Genomic DNA, 22,153 nt, shown 5'->3' with positions numbered 1-22,153 from the left:
TAATGGTTCTCTTATGTACTCTCCATTTTCATTTTTACTCCTGATTTGATTTTCATCAATCTACGTAGAGTGTAATTTTCATGGATGGCACCGTTCCAGTCTTCAAAGATCATGCATTTTCTCTAGTTTTCTGTAAAGTGGTCAGAATTAACAACAAAAGAAGTAAATAACTTCTGATTTACTTCAGCATATCCTTTATCATGTTCCATTTGTATCAACTGATTTTCAAGCAGGCTTTCTCAAGAACAAAATTGGCTCTGGTGTCTTTACAACACTCTGATAATGGTGTTAAAGTAAGTTGCAGCAAGTAACACATGACAGTATAGATGTAACTGTGTAACTGATATGATGGATTACATCAGACAGTATTAAACCAAACCAAAATACTGATAAATACCTTGGTATCCTCTAATGTTCCCAAGAACATAGCCACATGTGTCATCAGACGCACAAGTAAAAATGATACCAAGGACATGTGTCTGTCAGGAGCCACAATTGCCTCTCTTTTGCTGGGATCACCTAGGATGTATCCTGTTTGTGTTCTGTCCGTCCTAAAAATCAGATAAATTGCCTGTAATCATTTCACCATAAATACTGGAAATGGACAAGAATGCTTTCGATGGGAGAAAATGCAGCCATTCTTTTACTTAGGTTAGTAAATTCCACTGCTGTCAGCACTAAATACTGGTAGCTGTAATCAGCAACTCCTTATAATCAGTGGTTCAGAATACCAGACTGTCTGATGCTCATATTTGCAAACATCCCTAAAAAGATGTGTTTTGATCATTGACTGTTAACTAAGTGGAAGTTTTTGAGTGAGCAGACTACTTAACATCATTTAGGAAAATAAACCATCTACCGTTTCTTAAAATAATTAACTGGAAGACAAACATTTAATGCCCATTTTTTATTTTCTTTCATAAGGTAGTGATTAAGTGCATTTGTGAACAGCTGCAGTCTCTGTGGTGAATGTACTCTCACAGTACTTTGCTAGATTCTTCCATATACAGGACAAGAGATACCAAAGGAGTCGCTTAATCTTTCTAATGATAGCATGCTCTTCGGAAGGAAACTTGCAAATGGTGGCTTTAGAATATACCTCCTGCTTTTCTGCTTCGACTAACTGCAGATTTTGGAAAGCCTGGAGTAGTCATCTTGACAGGATGCCTTGAGACCAATACAGTTGTACTGGATCATATATTATAATAATAATCAGTTTCTGGATTAAATATTATCACACGTTGAGAATAAACATTACTCTATATCATGAAACCGCCAAACTTTAACATCAACTGTACTGTTAAGATTACAGAAGATATCCTCTCAAACACATTTACAAATTTGCTTACAAAGAACCAACTAGAATTAAATAGGGCTTCATCTTCAACCATCATCAATATGTCAATTTGTAATTCTGGATGACTCAGTTTTTAACAGAATCTAGTGATCTCCCTCATTGGATAGTTTAAAACAGACACCAAGCTAATATTACAAGTTGAAACAAAATTATTGCATCCATTGAATTAAAGCATTGCTTATATGCAACAGTTTGATTAGATTTAGGTGAGAATATTCTTATCTGATCAGCATGAAAATGTTCGTACGTATGAGCTCCAGAAAATCCATCAACTGGCCTGTGATTAACTCCTCCAATTTCAGTTTTGCATTCAAGACATAAAGTTTTTTCCATAGGCAGACCACACTAGAAATAGAAATCAGTAGTAAGTCTGGTTCACAGCCATACTTAACATAGTCAGTATTTAATATATTTGCCAGTTCAAAATGAAACGCAGAAAAAGTAGAACAGATTTTACCTCTCCTACAATACAAGGATGTCCATTTTTGCATTCTGGGAAGAAAAAAAAGGTATTTGTTAATGATTGCTTAAAATTAAAATGTTTTAAAAGTATAACTGCACTCAAGGACTGAATTGATTACTTACCATACCATTTAAATGACTGCAAACCATTCCACCCCCTGGCTTCCATGACCATATCTTCAGGCATTGTTGGTAGGAATGCTTTCTAAATGTACATTGGAGAAAAAGGATTAAATCAGCAAGTGTCCTTTTAGCAGAGTTAAACATGGTTGTTATTTATATCCCTGTAAGGCGAGTCTTTGCACTATGCTTCATTCTGCCCGGAACAAAATGCTTTGCACATGATAAATTAATTCGTAAAAATGGACAGAAATTCTAAGAAATGCCTGCAGTGCTGGAAACAAGTTCAACATCTGGACCCTTCATCTGTTCAGCTTTTAGTATGCAGTTTAAAAGTCCGAGCCAAATCCCAAGACAGATCACCAAATGCTTGATATGGAATTCATAAGAAATAGACATTGATAAAAGGAAAGGGATATCAAAACAAGGATGAAGTTCACCACAGGTTGGGAGACCCCAAATCTGTATTAAGTGCCAATAACTGACAGATGCTGAAACTAGATACTTCGTTCAAGATGCAGCTAAGAATGTGCACCATCCATATGTTTGTACCAATGATTCAGCTTTTACTGAATATAAAATTAAGAAGACAAGAAATTCTGCAAAATGCTGGAAATCAAAAGCAAAATGCACAAAATGCTAGAGGAACTCAGTATGTCAGGCAGCATCAATGGAAATGAATAAACAGTCAACGTTTCAGGCCGAGAATCTTCTTCAGGACTGGGAAGGAATGGGGAAGATGCCAGGTGGGGAGGGGGAAAGAGGGGAAGAAGGATAGCTGGAAGGTGATAGGTGAAACCAGGTGGGTAGGAAAGGCAAGTGATGAGGGAATCTGATAGGAGAGTACAGTGGACCATAGGAGAAAAGGAAGGAGGAGGGGCACCAGGGGAGGCGATAAGCAAGTGTGAAGTGGTAAGAGGCCAGTGTGAGGAATAGGAGGGGAGGAGGAAGGAATTTTTTTTAAACCATAAGGAGAAATTGATATTCATACCATCAGGTTGGAGGCTACCCAGATGGAATACAAGGTGTTGCTCTTCCACCTTGAGGGTGGCCTCATTTTAGCACAAGAGGCAGCTATGGACCAATAAGTTGAAATGGGAATGGGAACTGGAATTAAAATGTTGGGCTAGCAGAACTTCCACTTTTGGCAGATGGACAGGTGCTCGACAAAGCAGTCGACCAATTTATGACAGGTCTCACCAATGTAGAGGAGGCTGCATTGGAAGCACTGGATGCAACAGAGAACTCAAGCAGGCTTGCAGGTGAAATGTTCCTTCACTTAGAAAGACTGTTTAGGGCCCTGAATAGAGGTGAAGGTGGAGGTGAATGGACAGGTGTCGCACTTTGGCTGCTTGCAGGAATAAATGCTGTGAGGGACATTGGTGGGGACGGACTAACGAATAAGGGAATCACTGAGGGAGAGATCCCTGCCAAAAGCAGAGAGTAGAGCGGGAGGTAAAGATGTGTTTCGTGGTAGGACCCTTGGAGATGGCGGAAGCTGCGAAGAATGATGTGTTACATGGGGTGGTTGGTAAGGACAAGAGGAACTCTATATCTGTTAAGGCGGCAGGAAGATGGGGTGTGTGCAGAGCTCCAGGAAATGGAGCAGATGTGGGTTAGGGCAGCATCAATGGTGGAGGAAGGAAAAACGCATTCTTTGAAGGAGGACATCTCTGATGTCCTGAAAAGGAACACCTCATCCTGGGAGCAGATGTAGCAGAGATGAACGAATTGAGATTCAAAGTACATTTGTTTTCAAAGTATGTATGCAGTTACACAGCCCTAAGATTCATTTTCCCTGCAGACAGCCATGAAACAAAGAAAACCCATGGAACCTGTTCAAATACAAACATCTATCTGACCAAACAAAGCTTAAGAAGATATCAGAAATGGACCAAGTGAACTTAAGGGCGGGGTGGAAGTTGGAAGCAAAGTTGATGAAATTGACAATTGACAATTGACATGGGTGCATGAAGTAGTACCAATGGAGTCGCTAGTGTTGTGGAGAAGAGCTGGGGAGCATTACTGGGGAAGACTCTGAACATGGACTCTTCTATGTAGACGATGAAAACGCTAGCATAGTTGGAGCCCAGCACCACACACAAAATGCTGGAGGAACTCAGCAGGCCAGGCAGCATCTATGGAAAAAGGTATAGCTGATGTTTCGGGCTGAAATCCTTCAGCAGGACTGGAAATGCTGCCTGGCCTGCTGAGTTCCTCCAGCTTTTTGTGTGTGTTGCTAGGATTTCCAGCATCTGCAGATTTTCTCATAGTTGGAGCCCACGGTTACCCCTCAAAACTAGAGAAAGCAGGAGGAAATTATGATTACGATTCAGAATTAGATTTACTATCACTAGCATATGTCATAAAATTTGTTTCCTGTAGATGTGAGTGCTACTGGACAATAGTCATTGAGGCAGCTCACGCTGCTCTTCTTGGACTCTCTCAGCCAGGAATTATGACTCTCAGTCAGGAATCTGACAAGCATCAGTTCAGGGATAACAATTGTACAGCTAATCTGGGGAATGATTCAGTTACTTGTATTTAGGTTTGTGTAGATTCTTGTCATTTTCACTTACTGCTTACAGGAGGGAGAAGTCAAAAATCATCACAGTTGTTGAATGCAATTTTTTTCCCAATTCCATACAGCACTGAATTGAAGGAAAGACTGCTTATCATCATCTTGCTATAACTTTTAAGAGACAGAAAGTTTCTTGATACAAGATGATGTGCAACACAAGTGGATAGAGTGCTAAAGGTACGTGCACACATGCATTCATTGATCAGGGCACTGAGTGCAAGAATCAAGAAGTCTTGCTGGAGCTGTATAAAACTTTGATTATGTGTGTTTGAACTATATTGTGCCATTCTGGTCACCTCATGAAAAGAAGAATGTAGAGAAAGGGTGTAGAGGTTGTCACCTGGATTAAGAAGTATTAGCTATTAGAAAAGGATTATTCAATGCAAAAAAAACTTAGTGTGTTGGAGGATGAGAAAGAGTTGTGAAAAGTCAAATAAAAGTTATGGCAGGCATAGATAGTCATAGAATTTTTTCCAGCATAGAAATTAAAAACTAGAGGGAATAGCTTTAAAAGGGGGACAGTTTAAAAGGTATGCAGGGTAAATATAGGACCCTGGAATATGCTGTCAGGGTGGTGATGGTGCAGATACAATCATGTTTTTTTGAGGGGTATTTGGACAGGCATGTGGATATGTAGGAAATGGAGGGACATGGATCATGTGCAAGAATGGAAAAGGCTACAGAAAGTGCTATTGCCCTGCCCATCTCTGGCAAAGCTCTCTCAAACCTTTCAGTATATCTACATAGAACACTGCCACAGGAAAACAACATCCATCCTCAAAGATCCCACCATACATGCCATCCTTTTTTGCTACTACTATAGGAAAGGAGGGATGGAAGCGTTAGTTTCAGGGACAGTTCCTAGCCCACAATCAGCAAGCTTCTGAACTTCATTCACCACTATTTTGAACTGATTCTATGACCTAAAAAATCACATTCAATGACTCTTTACAACTCATGCTCTCAGTACATTTTTATTTGTACAATTTGTCTTCTTTTTCACTTTGGTTGTTTGTCAGCTTTTGACTGCTTATGTACAGTTTTTAATAAAATTTCATTGTATTTCTTTTTCCCTGTAAATAGCTGTAAGAAAATGAATCTCAATATGGTAACTTGATAATAAATTTACTTTCAACAGATATCAAGGGCTGAGATATAATAATATTGTATTGTTCTATATTCTACGAACAGCTAAAAGCATACAAGAGTCTTGCACATTCAGCCAATATTGCTACACTGATTATTCCAATGGAAACCTTCATTCACTCATTTAAGGCAAGACAGGGATAACCTCTTGTTGCAATAGTAGACAAAGGACTGCCATGCATATGAACTCTTTCATATTACTGACAATCACTTCATGGCAACATATAATTCACATGACCTGATCCGCCAAAATCAACTAGCAGCACATTTCTTTATTTTTGTGCTTCTATGTATCAGATAATGAATAGAATTGTAGCATATCAAATCAACCATTACTACCAATGGTGTGAAAATGATTAGAAGAAGGGTGAAATGTTGCATTTTTATTTATAAATACATCAGTAGACATTAAAGTAGCACAGCTGATTACAACAGCAAGAACTTGAATCTTACATATTTGGATCCAATAATTATCTTAGGTTAATTCAGCACTGTTCTGGACAAATAGCCCAACATTCATCCCCTATGCATATCAAGGTGTGATCAGCACTTATGAAACCTGAGCCCAGGAAGATGGTGCCTCCAGGAGAGAAGTAGAAGTATTGGGGAAAAAAAAGACTAATTACAAATTAAGAATGTGAAAAGTCGGGAAACCCTATTAAGTTCATTTTGCTGTAAAGTTTTTTTCTTCATGAAATACAAAATATTTTCATTTGTATTCTAAAGATTCTCTGTAGAGTTTGTAACTGCAAGGACAATTTAGATTGTGTCAAATATAAGTGTTAGAATTCCAGAAAAATGATTATTTTCACTTTTAACAAGCTAACCAAGTAAAAAGATTTTGTGAAAATGATTGCTTGTTGAAACATTTAATCAAATAATAAACATACCACCATAACAGAAGGATGAAATGATAGATCTTTTAGCGGAGTCAGGATTTTATCTTTCTGATAGAACAAGATGACAGCTGCCACGTGAATGAATATCTCCATTATTGTCTTCTGCAGCCTATTGAGCTCTGGATTGATCTCAAGTCCAGGAATCTCATTCTTGAGTAATTTAATGGCAAAGTTCTTACACATGGCAGAGGGAAAAAGATTTCCATTCTCTATGAACTTTTCAATAGCATCACATTGCTGAAAAACACAACAAATGAAATTCACTTGTGAAACTGAAAAATGGAACACTGTGTTAGTGGAAAAAAAAGCAAATTCCTAAGGAATAAAGACTGAATGACATTTTCAAATGTCCAGGAAATCAGAATTTGGCAATTGAAAACTGAAGCATGCATACTAACCTAATTTCAGCATTAAAATTAATGTTAATTCACAAAACATACTTAAAATAGAAGTATTCAGTTACACAGTGCTACGTAATTTTAACTAAACAGAATGTAAATTAAAACTATATTTCTCCCTTCCATGCACCGTAATAGAAATTAGGAAACAACTTCACTCAGCCTTTGGTAATATTTAAATCCATTTCAATGACAAATGTGGTTAATTCCTGCCAAGGCTTCATACTTAAAATACATCTTTTTTTTTAAAAAAAACATCTATTTCCTGCTCCTGCATACAATTGATATAGTAGATCTGGCTGTCATATAATACATTTCTTAATAACCACGACTACAGCAGAAGGCCAATAACTCTATAAAAACACTACACAGAGTTTCTCAAAACACTCTTTCAGCAGTTACTTATTTTTTAAAAAAAATGTCAGTGGCAATGTCAGCCTTTATGAGGCATTCCAAAATTTTCTTATAAGAACAGTGGTGACCCAATCTTTTTTTGAACTGTTATATATTGTGAAGATACTCTGAACAATTTCAATGGTAGAGATTTTTAGAGTTTTGGGAGAAAGATAATGATGGAACAATTAGTGTGCAAGTTAGAAAGAGTCTTGTAGATGATGGTAGTCCCATGTACCCTTGTCCTTGTCCATTCAGATGTCCCCTCAACTGCATCAACCAACAACAGAATTTGAAAATATAATATCAGCATTTATTAACTTTGATCATAAAGACCTGAAAATATTCCTTCTGAACGGGTCTGTCTTTTCACTGCATCATTTTGAATAAATGGTATACGGGAGTTCTTATTTTTACAGTTCAGACTATGCTGAAGTAACTTTTTTTTTAATTTTAGACATACAGCACAGCAATAGATGCTTCTGGCCCAATGAGCCCATACTACTCAGTTACACCCATGTGACCAATTAACCTATTGACCCATATATATATATATTTTGGAATGTGGGAGGAAACCAGAGCACCCGGAGGAAACCCATGTGTCACAGGGAGAATGCAGAAATACCTTACAGACTACAGCAGGAATTGAACCCCAGACACTGGGGCTGTAAAGTGTTACACTAACCACTATACTACTGAATGTATTAGAACTCTATCCCTTGCAGATATGGCATTGAACTCAACCCAAAACTGAGGACCAAAAGACTGATAAATAAATCTAAGCAGTTTGAAGAATATTTAAACTGGAATCAATTTTAATGAGCTAAACAAAAAAACATTCTCAGAGAAAATGCAAAGATAGGGCACATTAATGTGCATTTCTGAAGATTATTAGAGTTTACCTCATATCCAGTCATGCTACATTTGGGTCAGTTACTACTTACAAATGTGGAGAAAACATTCTCTTACTCTGATGTCTTTTGAGCATAAACATCTATAAGTATGTTGGTTCAGGAATTGTACTGAATTATTTTTAGAAATTAATTTTTTCAAACTCATTATTCAGACTTACATCTTTGTTTGGATGGACAATAGGGTTGCTGGATGTGTACAGCAAGAGGATTTCCCGGAATAATGCAAGGGTCATATGAATACCTTGCTCACTGGAGGAGCATCTGCAAACCTAAAGTAAAATTATTTTGGTTAATGTTACATTAAATCAGAATATCCAATTACATATACAGCAGAAATAACCAATAAATAATTCATTTTTCATTGATTCTACTGATGCTGAGATATATCTGTACAGTGAACAGTCAGCAAAACCTCTACACCCCACCTCTATAGCCTCATATCATGCTCTCCACCCATCACTGGCACTGCTGTACCAGATCCTGGCATTTGGCTTTCTTACATTCAAATGCCCCCTCAATCTGGTCTCCCAAGGAACTGTCAGTTCTACCATAACCACCTGCTTCGAAGTTTTTGACAGAATGACCACATCAGGCTTCGGGGATGATGATGCAATGAAGTCAGGGAACTTCAATTGCTTGTCAAGATACACTTTCAGTTGCCAGTCAGATGGCATGGCGAGCAAGTCTGCTGGGGACCTGAAGCTGTGGTTGGTCTCCAACTTTGACAAAAACTATGGGTTGGCAGAGGTGCCTACTGTTGTTAATGGCCAAGGAGATCATTTCTACCACCGTCTTCAGCACCTGGCCATAGCACCAGTGGTATTGTCCTTCTCTCAGGGCTTTTGGGCAACTGCTAAGGGCTCCAGAATCCCTCTGCCAGGATAGAGAGGATATGATGGTGCCTCATTTTTCCTCAATCAAAAAGGTTTGTTGGACTGTGGAGGATGTCATACACAGCCAGGATCATGAACTTGATGTGCTGGGATTCTACCAGGCACATGTTAGACCAGATCTTCTGCTTCAGTGCACCCTCCCTCCTTGCCCAAAGCTCCCTGCTGCCCCATTCCTACCACCCTGGTGGTACACATTTCCTTGACAGCTGCTCGCCCCTCTTCCTGGACAAGCTTGTGTTTGTCCCTGCCCTGGACCCTGTCGAAGTGGGTTGAAGGGAAACTGCCCAGCCCCACCCGACGAGAGGCCATTGTCCCTTCCAGATCCCCGTACCTCAGACGTGACTCGGCCATCTCCACTATGTCCTTGGTCTTCAAACATATGAATGTAATAAATAGGAGGAGGCTATTCAGTTCCTTGGACCTTCTCCACCACTTAATGGGATCATAGCTGATCTGATCTTTAACCTCAAGTCGATTTCCTGCCCAATTCTGTTGTGTTCCTAAAATCTACAGTAACTCAGCCTTGAATACCTTTAATAACTCAGATCCACAGATATTTTAAGAAACATCAATCTAGATGTTCATTGACACTATTCTCCCTGTTTAAGATCCTTCCACCAAAAGATACACTATACAACTATCCATTGCATTATGCCATTTCTGAAAATGATTCTTCAGTGAGATCACATCTCATATTTGAAAATCCAGAGGGTACTGGCCCATTCTGCTCAATCTTTTCTCATAGTACAACTCCCTAAACAGGAGTCAATCTAATGAACCTTCCCTGTAAAAACTCTCATGTATGTATATGATTTCTTGACGCTATATAAACTAAGCATCCCTATGTATGAAATTGCTCATTGACACCTTGTCTTTGACAGCATTGAACTCTAGATTTATATGCTCTTAACTAGTTCACTTCAATTTAATGTTAGTCAATTCTGTCCTTTTTTAAAAAAAAAAGATATTCTGGCTTGTACCTTTTGAGCTTCTTCAATGTTTTTAAGCTCACAATAAACAAATGCTTTGGCAACTGCATCACGAAACATTTGATAATCTTTGCCACATGCAAGATAGCGATCAATTTGTCCAATATGATGCCTCTGTAAACCAAAAAAGATAAAGCAATTTTTTTGAATTTATGCAATAATTTTTCACTATACATTTCTACATTTTGCCCATTTAATTATGATTTTCCTCTCTCAAAGGCCATGAGCATCAATTGCAGAGCAAACTCAATGAGCTGAGTGGCTTAATTCTGCTCCTGTGTCTTATGGTCTGTGTTCTTAAGGGTTGACCAGAACCTCTTCAAAGTGGCAACTTATTATCTATATCGCTTTTAGCATGTCATCTGTTCATGAGCTACATATCATACCTGTAAATTATTCCTCTGTGTTGGTAGTGATAGAAGAATCAATGGAAACTTAAGGAGCACATGGGGAAAATAGGTTTTTGGGCCACAAGAAAATAAAAGGGGAATGTGAATAATAGAGCCAACACAGAGGAATAATTTACAGATATGATATGTATTGGAAGGTGCCATGGATGTTATGGGCTTGATTGTCTCCTTCTTTTGATGAAGTATGATGAAGCATCAAGGATACAAGTATACTATTTCAAACTTTTCCCTCCATCAGCAAAGCATTTCACATCAAGTAATTGACTACTAAACATGAGTAAATATGAGATTCTGCAGATGCTGGAAATCCAGAGCAACACATACAAAATACTGGAGGAACTCAGCAGGTCAGACAGCATCTATGGAGATGAACAAACAGTCAATGTTTTGGAACACAACGCTTCTTCAGGACTGGAAGGGAAGGGGGAAGATGTCAGTATAAAAAAAAGTGGGAGGAGGGGAAGGAGGACAAGTTAAAGATGATAGATGAAGCCAGGTGAGTGGGAAAGGTAAAGGGCTAGAGAAGGAGGAATCTGATACTAGAGAAAAGTGGACAATGGGAGAAAGGAAAAAAGGAGGGGCACTAAGGGGAGGTTATAGGCAGCTAAGGAGAAGAGGGAAGAGCACAGAGTGGGGAATAGAAGAGGAGGGGAGGGTGAGTGAAAAGATTTACTGGGAGAAAGCAATGCTTATGCCATCAGTCAATGACGACTGCATTGGTGCTGCTTCATGCACCCATGCTGAGCTCATCAATTTCATCAAATTTGCCTCCATCTTCCACCCTGTCCTTTCATTTCACTTGGTCCATTTCTGACATCTCCCTCCCCAAGAATCTCCCTCCTGGAACTTAACCCTGCCAACAGCCAAAAAGCTACATCTGCCCATTTACCTCCTCCCTTACTCCCGTAAAGGGCCCCAAATCTGTTAGGAGTGACTTCTGTATTCAGTGCTCCAAATGCAGTCTCCTCTACATTGTTGATACCTGACGTAAATTCGGGAACCATTTTGTCAAGCACCTCCCCTCCATCTGCCAAGACTGGAATTTCTTATTGGCCAACTATTTTAATTCCTATCCTCATTCCTGTTCCAACATGCCAGTTCGTCGCCTCCTCTTTTGCTGCAATGAGACCACTCTCAGGATGGAGGAGCAACACTTCATATTACTTCTGAGTAGCCTCCAACCTGATGGCACGAACATTGATTTCTCCTTCCAGTAAAATTTTTCCTTCCCCTTCCCTCTTCTCCTATCACCCCACTCTGGGCTCTCACCTCTTCTTACCTGCCTTTAACCTCCCCCTGGAGCTACTCTTCTTCTCTTTCTCCCATGGTTCATTCTCCTCTCCAGTCAAATTCTTTCTTCTCCAGCCCTTTATCTTTCCCACACACCTGACTTCACCAATCACATTCTAGGTATCCTTCTTCCTCTCCACCCACTTTTTAATCTGGCATCTTCTCCTTTCCTTTCCACTCCTGAAGAAGAGTCTCGGCCCAAAACGTTGACTGTTTGTTCATTTACATAGATGCTGCCTGACCTACTGAGTTCCTCCAGCATTTTGTGTGTATGGTACTGAACATGAGTGCTGACTTATTATAAACTAGCTCAGGATTCTATGTTGCAATTAAAGAAACTATAGTAGAATCTGTTCAAAGGATCAACTTCTACATTTTGTCCCAAAGACAGTTCAAATTACCTGTTAAATTTCAACAGCTGTGATAGTAAGAAGGTTGGTGTAATCCTAATCTAAAACATTACCTTTTCCTGTACAACAATGACAGATTTTTATATGGTGCAAGTTAATTAAAGAATGAATGAGGTTTTGGATGATATTAATGTTTGAATGGTAATCTGTTTATGTTGAATGCACATCTGGAGAAATTCTCCCTTTTCAGCTAGATAAGCATTTTTTGTACTATCCACAACTAGGATCTTTCATAAGCAAAATCCTAAAAATGGAGTGAAATGGCTAAAAATATACTTCCAAGAGCACCATTTTAACTTAAAAAAATTTCACTTAACAGCTCTGGCCTTGGAAGGAAACAGTTTTACCTAAGGACACTCATTGTGGCAAGTAATAAATTATAAGAAAAAATAAAAAATGTATTATGTTATAGATTTTTTCCATGTTTTTTTTCTTTTTGTGCAATCCCCCTTTCTCTATGTTTTTTTCTATTTCACATTTGTTTCTAATTCAATACATTTGCTTCTGTGGCATTCCAGCTGAAATCTCATTAGCTGAGAAAAAAGGGCTACACTGGCTAATGATGATTAGAGTATTATATATACCTCCTGAACAATTTTCTTCGGAAAGATCCATGAAAATTGGTCATCCTTTAAAAGATCTTGGACAAAATCAATTCCATTCAAACAGAACAGCTTTCGCACAAGGTAAATCTTGAACCAATCATTTCCTCCATTGAGAATCATATATTTAATCCTTCGCAGGAAAGTTTCTTTTGCACGTACATATTTTGAATCCTCAGCTGAAAGTACATCAATAAAACATAAGGGTTAACCATATCAAATGAGAATATATTTATGCTTATTAATTATTTTCATTCTTTATTACAACTGTTAATAAGTAGAAAATAGCACTGTTATACACTAGACTAAACTTGATCAAGCATTTTTTACCATGTTTCATTGGCAAATTACTGCAGGTGGCAGAGGTCTGAGAAAAAAGGCTAAAAAATCTAAAAGATACTCAGATCAGGCAATATCCTCTTTCAATCCTGCTGTTTTATTTCCAACATTTTCTTTTTTACAGTAGCAAATTATAATATCATGGCTGTCTGTTAGAACTGAGCTTATCCTGAACAAAATCAATGAAAGCTGGAGTTATCATAAGTATCCTTTGTCCAGCCCACATAGTTACAACTTTATTACTATTACTGCTTTGCTAACTGATATAAAGTAGCTAAGACTAGAGCTGCTAACATCCCACAATACTACATTGTGGAGGTATTTACTGATGGATTGATTTACTAATAGAGTCCAATTTGTAAACTTTCAGAATAATAACCAGCCAACTAAACACAAATTCAATTGCAATTTGTAATCTGTTGAGTACAGATCAACTCAGAATAAAGATGTTCAAATGATTAAAGATGAGTTCCATACAAACACTACTTTAATTTTAAAAGACAGTATTACCCAATGTGTCTTGTTTTTCACAAAGAAGTTGGGAAACAGCATCAAAACAGAGGCGAATTCTGGCAACAAACTGTAAGGTTTCTATTGTTGGCTTTACACACTTGTGCTGACTGTGCATCTGAAGGAATTCTCCCTCTTGAGCCAGGTAAGCAATCTTTTCTTGCACTGTGCTCAACTGGGATTTTTCATACATTGAATCCTAAAAATGGAGTAAAATAGATTATTAGTAACATGTATGAAACTCTGACGATGAATTCATCTTATATTTTTCTGAGTAAAATCTGAAGAAAGAATGAAAAGTTGCACAGGTTTATCAAACAGAAATGTTTGATAATGACACAAAAAGCAGTTAATGGCCGAATGCTTCCCATGAAAGTATACCAGGTATTACAACAAGGGAAATGTTAGAATGCTCTACAAGAAAACAAAAATACAAGAAAATAGGAAAAGGTGTAGACCACCAGGCCTCTTAATCCTGATCCATCATTCAATTTGTTCATGGCTGATCTATGTCGGACTCAACTTCTTTCTGTGCCAGTTCCTCATCACCTTCAAATCCTCAGTCTTTCAAATATTTGAGTGTACCTCTATCTTAATCTATTAGGATCTGATCTCCGCTATTGTCGGGAGTGGGAAGAAAATTCTCTAAATTCTCAACTTTCTGAGAAATAGTTTCTGTATACCTCAGTGGGAGGTGGGGGGGGGGGGGGGGACCAGATTTCAGTATATCTACTTTCCTATAACCATTAGGTCCTTGAACTGACCTGCTTCTAATCAGCTTTTGAGGAAGAGGGTTCCATTGTCTCACGCCCCAGTAAAATAAACAAAATTACCTCGTCACAATCTTAAAAGTGGAATTGGGATGGGGGGGGGGGGGGGGGGGAAGCCAGACAATCACCCCTTCTTCTAAATGTTTTGTCAAAATTCCTCAGAATCCCAGTTTTACTTTGTGAGTACCTTTGAAGTGGATAATTTAACTGTCAATAAAATAGTCTTTTTGCTATTTCAATGTAATGTGTTAATGCATGTTTGGACTCACTGACTGAAATTTTTCAACTCTGGACATCAGGGTTTTTACACTGAAACTAATGAGAAACACTTCCCAATTTACAAGCTTTTACTTAATGCAACATTTGTTGGAATACAGCTCCATCATTAATTGACAAATATCTGTATCTATAATATACCCTCACAAATTCAGATTATGGCAGAGTCTCTTACAGACCAAATGAGATAAGAGATAGGAGCAGAAATAAAACATCAAGTCTGCTCAGACAATGAAGGAATTATGGCAGATCATTTGCAAAGAGCAAGCTCCAGCAAAATGTGGCAAAACCAAATAAAAATTTTTGACGATGTTCAATGAAAGATATTGCTCAATGTTCTCCTCAAGTTCAAGTTTATTGTCATTCAACCATATACAAGTATACAGCTAAATTAAACAACGTTCCTCCAGACCAAGGTGAACAACACAGTACATATAATTCACACACAATATAAAGCAATACTACCACAAATAAATAAATATATTTCAGATGAGTGAGGTTTAGCATCAGGTGCATTTATGACACAAGTCAAAAAGGAAACAATGTAGCTCTACTGGCACTTCATAAGTGATGAAACCTGGGTGGTGGCAGGGAGTTCAGTCGACTCAAGACCTGGGGAAAGCTGTTTTGCATCCCAAGAATCATTGTCCTAATGCTATGGGACCCATCCTGCTGGTAGGGGGTCAAAGAGATGGTGGGAGGGATCCTCGACAATCCTAAAGACCCTGTGTACACAGCGCTCCTGATAAATATCTCAGATAGGTGAAAGTGAGACCCTGATGATCCTTCTCAACAGTCCTCACAATCATTTGTAGAGTCTTGTGGTCAGATATCTTGCAATTCCCAGAGCAGTTGGTGATGCAGTTGGTCAGGACACTCTCAATGGTGCTCCTTTAAAAATTGGTTAAAATGGGGGATACTCATTTACTCAATCTCCTCAGGAAGTGGAGACGTTGCTGTGCTTTTTTGACTGAACAGTTGGTGTTGAAGACAGGTCAGATTGTCCATTATGTGCACTCTCAGAAACTTGGTGCTCCTAACTCTCTCCATGGAGGAACTGTTTATGTGCAGTGAGGGGTTGTTGGCTTGCATCTTCCAAATGTCCACAATATTTAGTCTTGTCCACATTTGCAAACATGTTATTGTGTTTACACCATTCTACATGCCACTCTAGCTCTGCCCTGTATACCGTCTCATTGCTGTTGTTGGTGAGACCAATCACTGTAACTTGATGATTTGGATTGAGCTGGATCCAGCAGTAGCTCTCAGGGGTGCTGATGATCAGTGTGATGGAGCTAGAGATGTTTCTGCCAACATAGGCCCACTGTGGTTTTTCTGTCAAGAAGTCTATGAGATTCAGTTATAGAGAGAGGTGGTGAGCCTTCACAAGGACAGTTTACCCACCAGCTTCTGAGGGATGATCATATAAAACACCAAACTGAATTCATAAACAGCATCTTGGCATATGAGACCATCCAGTCCTGCTTAGAATGCCAGAGCAATTCCAGAGAGCAACTTACGGACTATTGTGGGATATTGTGGGATATTGTGTAATATTGTATTATATCTTGTGCAATACCTGGAGATGCTGTGTGAGGAATAATTTTCAACAGCAGTAGAACATCATTTAAGAGTCATAACATCAATGGTAATGATTCTGGGTGAACATACCTCCAAACAATTCAGAAACAGTGCATAGAGTTCAGTCTTATTTTCTTGACCAAGTTTTGTTTTTTGAACTTCAGACAGATAACACTGCAGGTAATCCTTAACAACAGCAAAACTGAAAGGAAGACATTTAGTTTTTTTAATTAAATACTAAAAGCTGAAATTTATAGTTAAAATACAAAAGGCCATTAACACACGAGAGGCTTAAAATTATCATACCAATCTTAATTGTAAAGTGAGGACACCATTAATTTATGAGAATAACCTTTAGTCAGGAATAAAAAGAAATCTCATCAAGGCATGCTTAAACAAGGATCTAACATTTAAACAAAAATCATTTAAAGAACCTCATTCAAGCCAAAGGTGAATAAAAAAAAAGAAATCATATGCACCTCATCCTGGATTTTCCCTAGCACAACAAACTTCTAGGAAATCAATTTGGCAGAAGCAACAATACCTTGTAATCTGCAGCAAGACTATGAAATTGTGACATAGAAAGGAAATTGTCTTAGAACCATATCCCTGACACTTCAATTTCATTTCTAATGAAGTAGTAAATATCCTGTTAATAAAATAAAGAATAATACAGCATATGACAGGCCCATTGGCTCACAACATCTCTGACAACTATGATGCCCACTTAAACCAACCCCATCTGCCTACGTATGGTACCTTCGCTTCATGGACTGTCATGTGTCTGCTTAAATGCCTTTTAAATGTTGCTATTGCATCTTCTCCACTACATCCTCTGACAATGTGCTCCAGGAACCTATAACATTCTACGTAAAGAAAAAACTATTCCTCTCACTTCAAATCGGTTCATTCCAGAATTTTACTTTTACACAGAACCTAGAACAGTACATACAGTACTTTTGGCCCATGATGCTGTGCTGATTTTGATACTAATTTATACTAAATGTCCTCTTCCTGTGCATCATTCATATCCCTCCTTTACCTTCATATTCATGCATCTATCTGAAAGCCTCTTAAACTCCACAAAGTCTGCTTCAACTATTACCCTTCGTAACCTATCACTCTGCATAAATAAACTTGCCCCATATGCTGCCTTTAAATTTTCTCCCTCTGACCTTTGAAGTAAGTCTTCTGGTATTTGACATTTCTGTCTTGAGGGGGAAAAATCTGACAGCCTAAACTTTATAATAATTTTATAAACCTCTGTTAGGTATCCCCTCAGACATCCATGATGCATGGAGAACAAACCCAGTCTGTCCAATCTTTCCTTATAGCTCATAACCTTCAATCCAACAACAAATTACATGACATACAAGGGGTGATTGATAGGTTCGTGGCCTAAGGTAGAAGGAGTCAACTTTAGAAAACCTAGCACATTTATTTTTCCTACATTTACACATTTAGTCCAGCGGTCATGAAGCATATGGATCCCTTCTTTATAGAAGTTGGCGTCTTGGACCTCTAGAAGGGGTCCACAGCATGGGGTGATTGATAAGTTCATGGCCTAAGGTAGAAGGAGATGAGCTTCCAACTTCAAACTTTTTGTATTTTCACTCAGAGATGAACTGCCTGTGCATGTAACGAGAGCTGTACAACTAATTTCCTTCTACCTTAGGCCACAAACTTATCAATCACCCCTGCTGTGGACCACTTCTACAAAGAAGGGATCCGTATGCTCCACGACCACAGGACTAAGTGTAGGAGGAGGGGACTATGTTGAAAAATAAATGTGCTAGGTTTTCTAAAATTGACTCCTTCTACCTTAGGCCACAAACTTATCAAACACCCCTCGTACGTCAGGGTTCTTTTGAAGAACCTGACCTGGAGTTACACACTGACTTCAGTTCTTTGTGGAAATGGTACCCGTTCTCAGAGCCTCACGACCGGCCGTTTTTTTGATATGCCAAGGATGCGGCCTGAAAGACTAGCACACCTTCAGGGTGCCAGATCTTTGTGGCTCTGGAGGCAGGCAGATTCGAGGTCAGTGTCACCAGCTGATGTGTCATGGGAGTATGTGGAAGATCGAAAGCAGTGAGCTGGCTGCTGGCTGTGTGCCTAGAGACCTGAGTTCTTTGGGCACAGGGCTCGGAAAAAGTGTTGCAACAGACTTTGAACACCATAAATCGGCGAACTGTTTTGTTACGTCTTTCCTCTCGCCTTGAAACGGGGACACCTCTTTTTCCCTTATTAGGGAAAGAGAGAGCCTGTGGTATGTCAAATTACTGGGTGAATGAGTAATCTTTGGGGCACTGCAAGTCTGTGTCTTTATTGATGCTTTGCTGCACGATCCAGGTGCTTTTTAGCCTGCGGGGGAGGGTGGCTCATTGCTTTGCTGCTGCTTCTGCATGGGAGGGGGAGCTGAGGAGTTTTGGGGTTCTAACATTTAACTGTCATTCGTTGGGGCACACCTCTGTTTTTGTTGATGTTTGCAAAGAAAAAGAATTTCAGGATGCATATTGTAATTATTTCTCTGACATTAAATGTACCTACTGAAACCTACTGATATTAAATCCCAATTTTGATTCTGATTCTGGGCATCATCCTGGTAAACCTCTTCGGCACCCTTTCCACAATCTCTACATCCTTCCTACAACAAGGTGACCAGAACTGCACACAGTATTCCAAAAGCAGTCTGATTAAAGCTTTATACAGCTGCAGCATGACTTCTTTACTCATATAATCAACACTCCTACCAGTGAAGACAAGCGTGCCATCAACATTCTTTACCACTTTTTCCACTTCTGTAGCCATTTTTACTGAACTATGGCCTTGGACTCCAAGATCCCTCTGTACTTTAATGCTGTTAAGGGGCCAACCACTAACTGTATACTTTCTCCTTTTATTTGACCTCCCAAAGTGCTATACCCCACACTTGCCTAAATTAACCTCCATCTGCTACTTCCCTGCCCATATCTATAACAGATCTATACACCACTGATTTCTTTCGTACTTCTTTACACCATACACAACTCCACCAATCTCGGTGTCATCTGCAAACTTGCTAATCCATCCAACTACCCTTCCAAGCCTACTCTCTGTCCTCTATGGGCAAGCCTTTCTGAATCCAAACTTGTAACTCTCTCTGGATCCCATGCATCGTTATCTTCCGAATCAAGACCATAACACCATAAGATATAGGAACAGAAACAGGCCAATTAGCCCATCAAGTCTGCTTCTCCATTCAATCATGGGCTGATCCAATTCCTCCAGTCATCCCCACTCCCCTGCCTTCTCCCCATACCCTTTGATGTCCTGGCTAATCAAGAACATATCTATCTCTGCCTTAAATGCACCCAATGACCTGACCTCCACAGCCACCCATGGCAACAAATTCCACAGATTTACCACCCTCTGACTAAAGTAATTTCCCCGCATCTCTGTTCTAAATGGATGTCCTTCAATCCTGAAGTCATGCCCTCTTGTCCTGGACTCCCCTTTGCCATATCTAATCTGTTCAGGCCTTTTAACATTTGGAATGTTTCTATGAGATCCCCCTCATTCTCCTGAACTCCAGGGAATACAGCCCAAGAGCTGCCAGATGTTCCTCATACAGTAATCCTTTCATTCCTGGAATCATTCTCATGAATCTCTTCTGAGCCCTCTCCAACGTCAGTATATCTTTTCTAAAATTCGGAGCCCAAAACTGCACATGATACTCCCAAGTGTGGTCTCAAGAGCAACTTATAGAGCCTCAACATCACATCCCTGCTCTTGTATTTTATACCTCTAGAAATAAATGCCAGCATTGCATTCGCCTTCTTCACCACCAACTTAATCTGGAGGATACTTTTAGGATATCATCCACAAGAACTCCCAAGTCCTTTTGCATCCCTGCATTTCAAATTCTCTCCCCATCTAAATAATAGTCTTCCCATTTATTTCTTCCATCAAAGTGCATGACCATACAATTTCCAATATTGTATTTCATTTGCCACTTCTTCGCCCATTCCCCTAAACTATCCAAGTCTCTCTGCAGGCTCCCTGTTTCCTCAACACTACCTGCTCCTCCACCTATCTTTGTATAACTGGCAAATTTAGCTAAAATTCCATTAATCCCATAGTCCAAATCATTGACATACATCGTAAAAAGCAGCAGTCCCAGCACCGATCCTTATGGAACTCCACTGGTAAACTGACAGCCAGCCAGAATAGGATCCCTTTATTCCCACTCTCTGTTTTCTGCCGATCAGCTAATGCTCCACCCATGCTAGTAACTTCCCTGTAATTCCATGGGCTCTTATCTTGCTAAGCAGCCTCATGTGAGGCACCTTGTCGAAGGCCTTCTGAAAATCCAAGTACACCACGTCTACTGCATCTCCTTTGTCTACCCTGCTTGTAATTTCCTCAAAAAAATTATAGTAGGTTTGTCAGGCAGGATTTTTCTTTAAGAAAACCATGCTGGCTTTGGCCTATCTTATCATGTGCCTCCTGGTATTCCATAATCTCATTCCTAACAAATGATTTCAACAACTTCCCAACCATTGATGTCAGGCTAACTGGTCTAAAGTTTCCCTTCTGCTGCCTCCCACCCTTCATAAATAATGGAGTAACATTTGCAATTTTCCAGCCCTCCAGTACAATGCCAGAATCTATCAATTCTTGAAAGATCACTGTTAATGTCTCTGCAATCTCTCCAGCTACTTCCTTCAGAACCCAAGGGTGCATTCCATCAGGTCCAGTATATTTATCCACTCTCAGACCATTAAGCTTCCTGAGCTCCCTCTCAATCATAATTTTCACTGCACATACTTCACTTCCGATACTCCTGAATGTCCGGTATAGTGCAGATGTCTTCCACTGTAAAGACTGATGCAAAATACGCATTCAGTTCCTCTGCCATCTCTGTGTCTCTCATTACAATATCTCCAGCGTCATTTTCTACTGGTCGTATATCTACCTTCAACCCTCTTTATATACTAAAAAAAACACTTCTAGTATCTTCTTTGATAGTAGTCGCCAGCTTCCTTTCATAATTCATCTTTTCCTTCCTAATGACCTTCTTAGTTTCCTTCTGCAAGTTTTTAAAAGCTTCACAATCCTCTATCTTCCTACTAGCTCTGGCTTCCTTGTATGCACTCTCTTTTGCTTTAACTTTGGCTCTGATTTTACTTGTCAGTCATGGTAGTGTCCTTCTTCCATTCGAAAATTTCCTCTCATTTGGAATATATCTGTCTTGCACTTTCCTCAGTTTTTGCAGAAACTCCAGCCATTGCTGTTCTGCTGTCCTTCCTGCTCGTGTCTCTTTCCAGTCAACCTTGGCCAATTTCCCTCTCGTGCCACTGTAATTTCCTTTATTCCACTGAAATGCTGACACATTGGAATTTAGCTTCTCCTTCTCAAATTTCAAAGTGAACTCAGAATCATAATCAGGTTTATTATCACTGGTATGCAACGTGAAATTTGTTAACTTAGCAGCAGCAGTTCAATGCAATACATAATCTATCACAGAGAAAATAATAATAGTAATAATAAGTAAAACATAATAATAAACAAACAAGTGAATCAATTACATGTATTGAATATATTTTTTTAAAAGTGCAAGAACAGAAATACTGTATATTAAAGAAAAAGTGAGGTAGTGTCCAAAGTTTCTATGCCCATTTAGGAATTGGATGGCAGAGGGTAAGAAGATGTTCCTGAATCGCTGAGTGTGTGCCTTCAGTCTTCTGTATATCCTACCCGAAGGTAACAGTGAGGAAAGGGCATGCCCTGTGTGCTGGATGTTGCCTTTAAGGAAGCTGCCTTTCTGAGAC

General features: G+C 39.2%; 1 protein-coding gene across 1 annotated transcript in view; it reads right to left on the bottom strand.

The window, feature by feature from the left end:
• LOC140714747 (E3 ubiquitin-protein ligase rnf213-alpha-like) overlaps nt 1-22,153 on the bottom strand; it is a 194,113-nt gene that overhangs the window by 26,631 nt on the left and 145,329 nt on the right. Inside the window, exons 45-54 of the mRNA XM_073026278.1 lie at nt 16,431-16,542; nt 13,714-13,912; nt 12,847-13,043; nt 10,144-10,266; nt 8,429-8,539; nt 6,557-6,802; nt 1,943-2,024; nt 1,815-1,849; nt 1,605-1,702; nt 398-551 (exon numbers count right to left, since the gene is read on the bottom strand). Of these exons, the coding sequence (XP_072882379.1) occupies nt 398-551; nt 1,605-1,702; nt 1,815-1,849; nt 1,943-2,024; nt 6,557-6,802; nt 8,429-8,539; nt 10,144-10,266; nt 12,847-13,043; nt 13,714-13,912; nt 16,431-16,542 (1,357 nt within the window). The remainder of the gene's footprint in view (nt 1-397; nt 552-1,604; nt 1,703-1,814; nt 1,850-1,942; nt 2,025-6,556; nt 6,803-8,428; nt 8,540-10,143; nt 10,267-12,846; nt 13,044-13,713; nt 13,913-16,430; nt 16,543-22,153) is intronic.

The sequence above is a fragment of the Hemitrygon akajei genome, chromosome 22 (assembly GCF_048418815.1).
Source record: "Hemitrygon akajei chromosome 22, sHemAka1.3, whole genome shotgun sequence".
Classification (NCBI taxonomy): Eukaryota; Metazoa; Chordata; class Chondrichthyes; order Myliobatiformes; family Dasyatidae; genus Hemitrygon; species Hemitrygon akajei.
The sequence above is the reverse complement of the archived record's forward strand: the minus strand, read 5'-3'. Positions and strand labels throughout refer to the sequence as shown.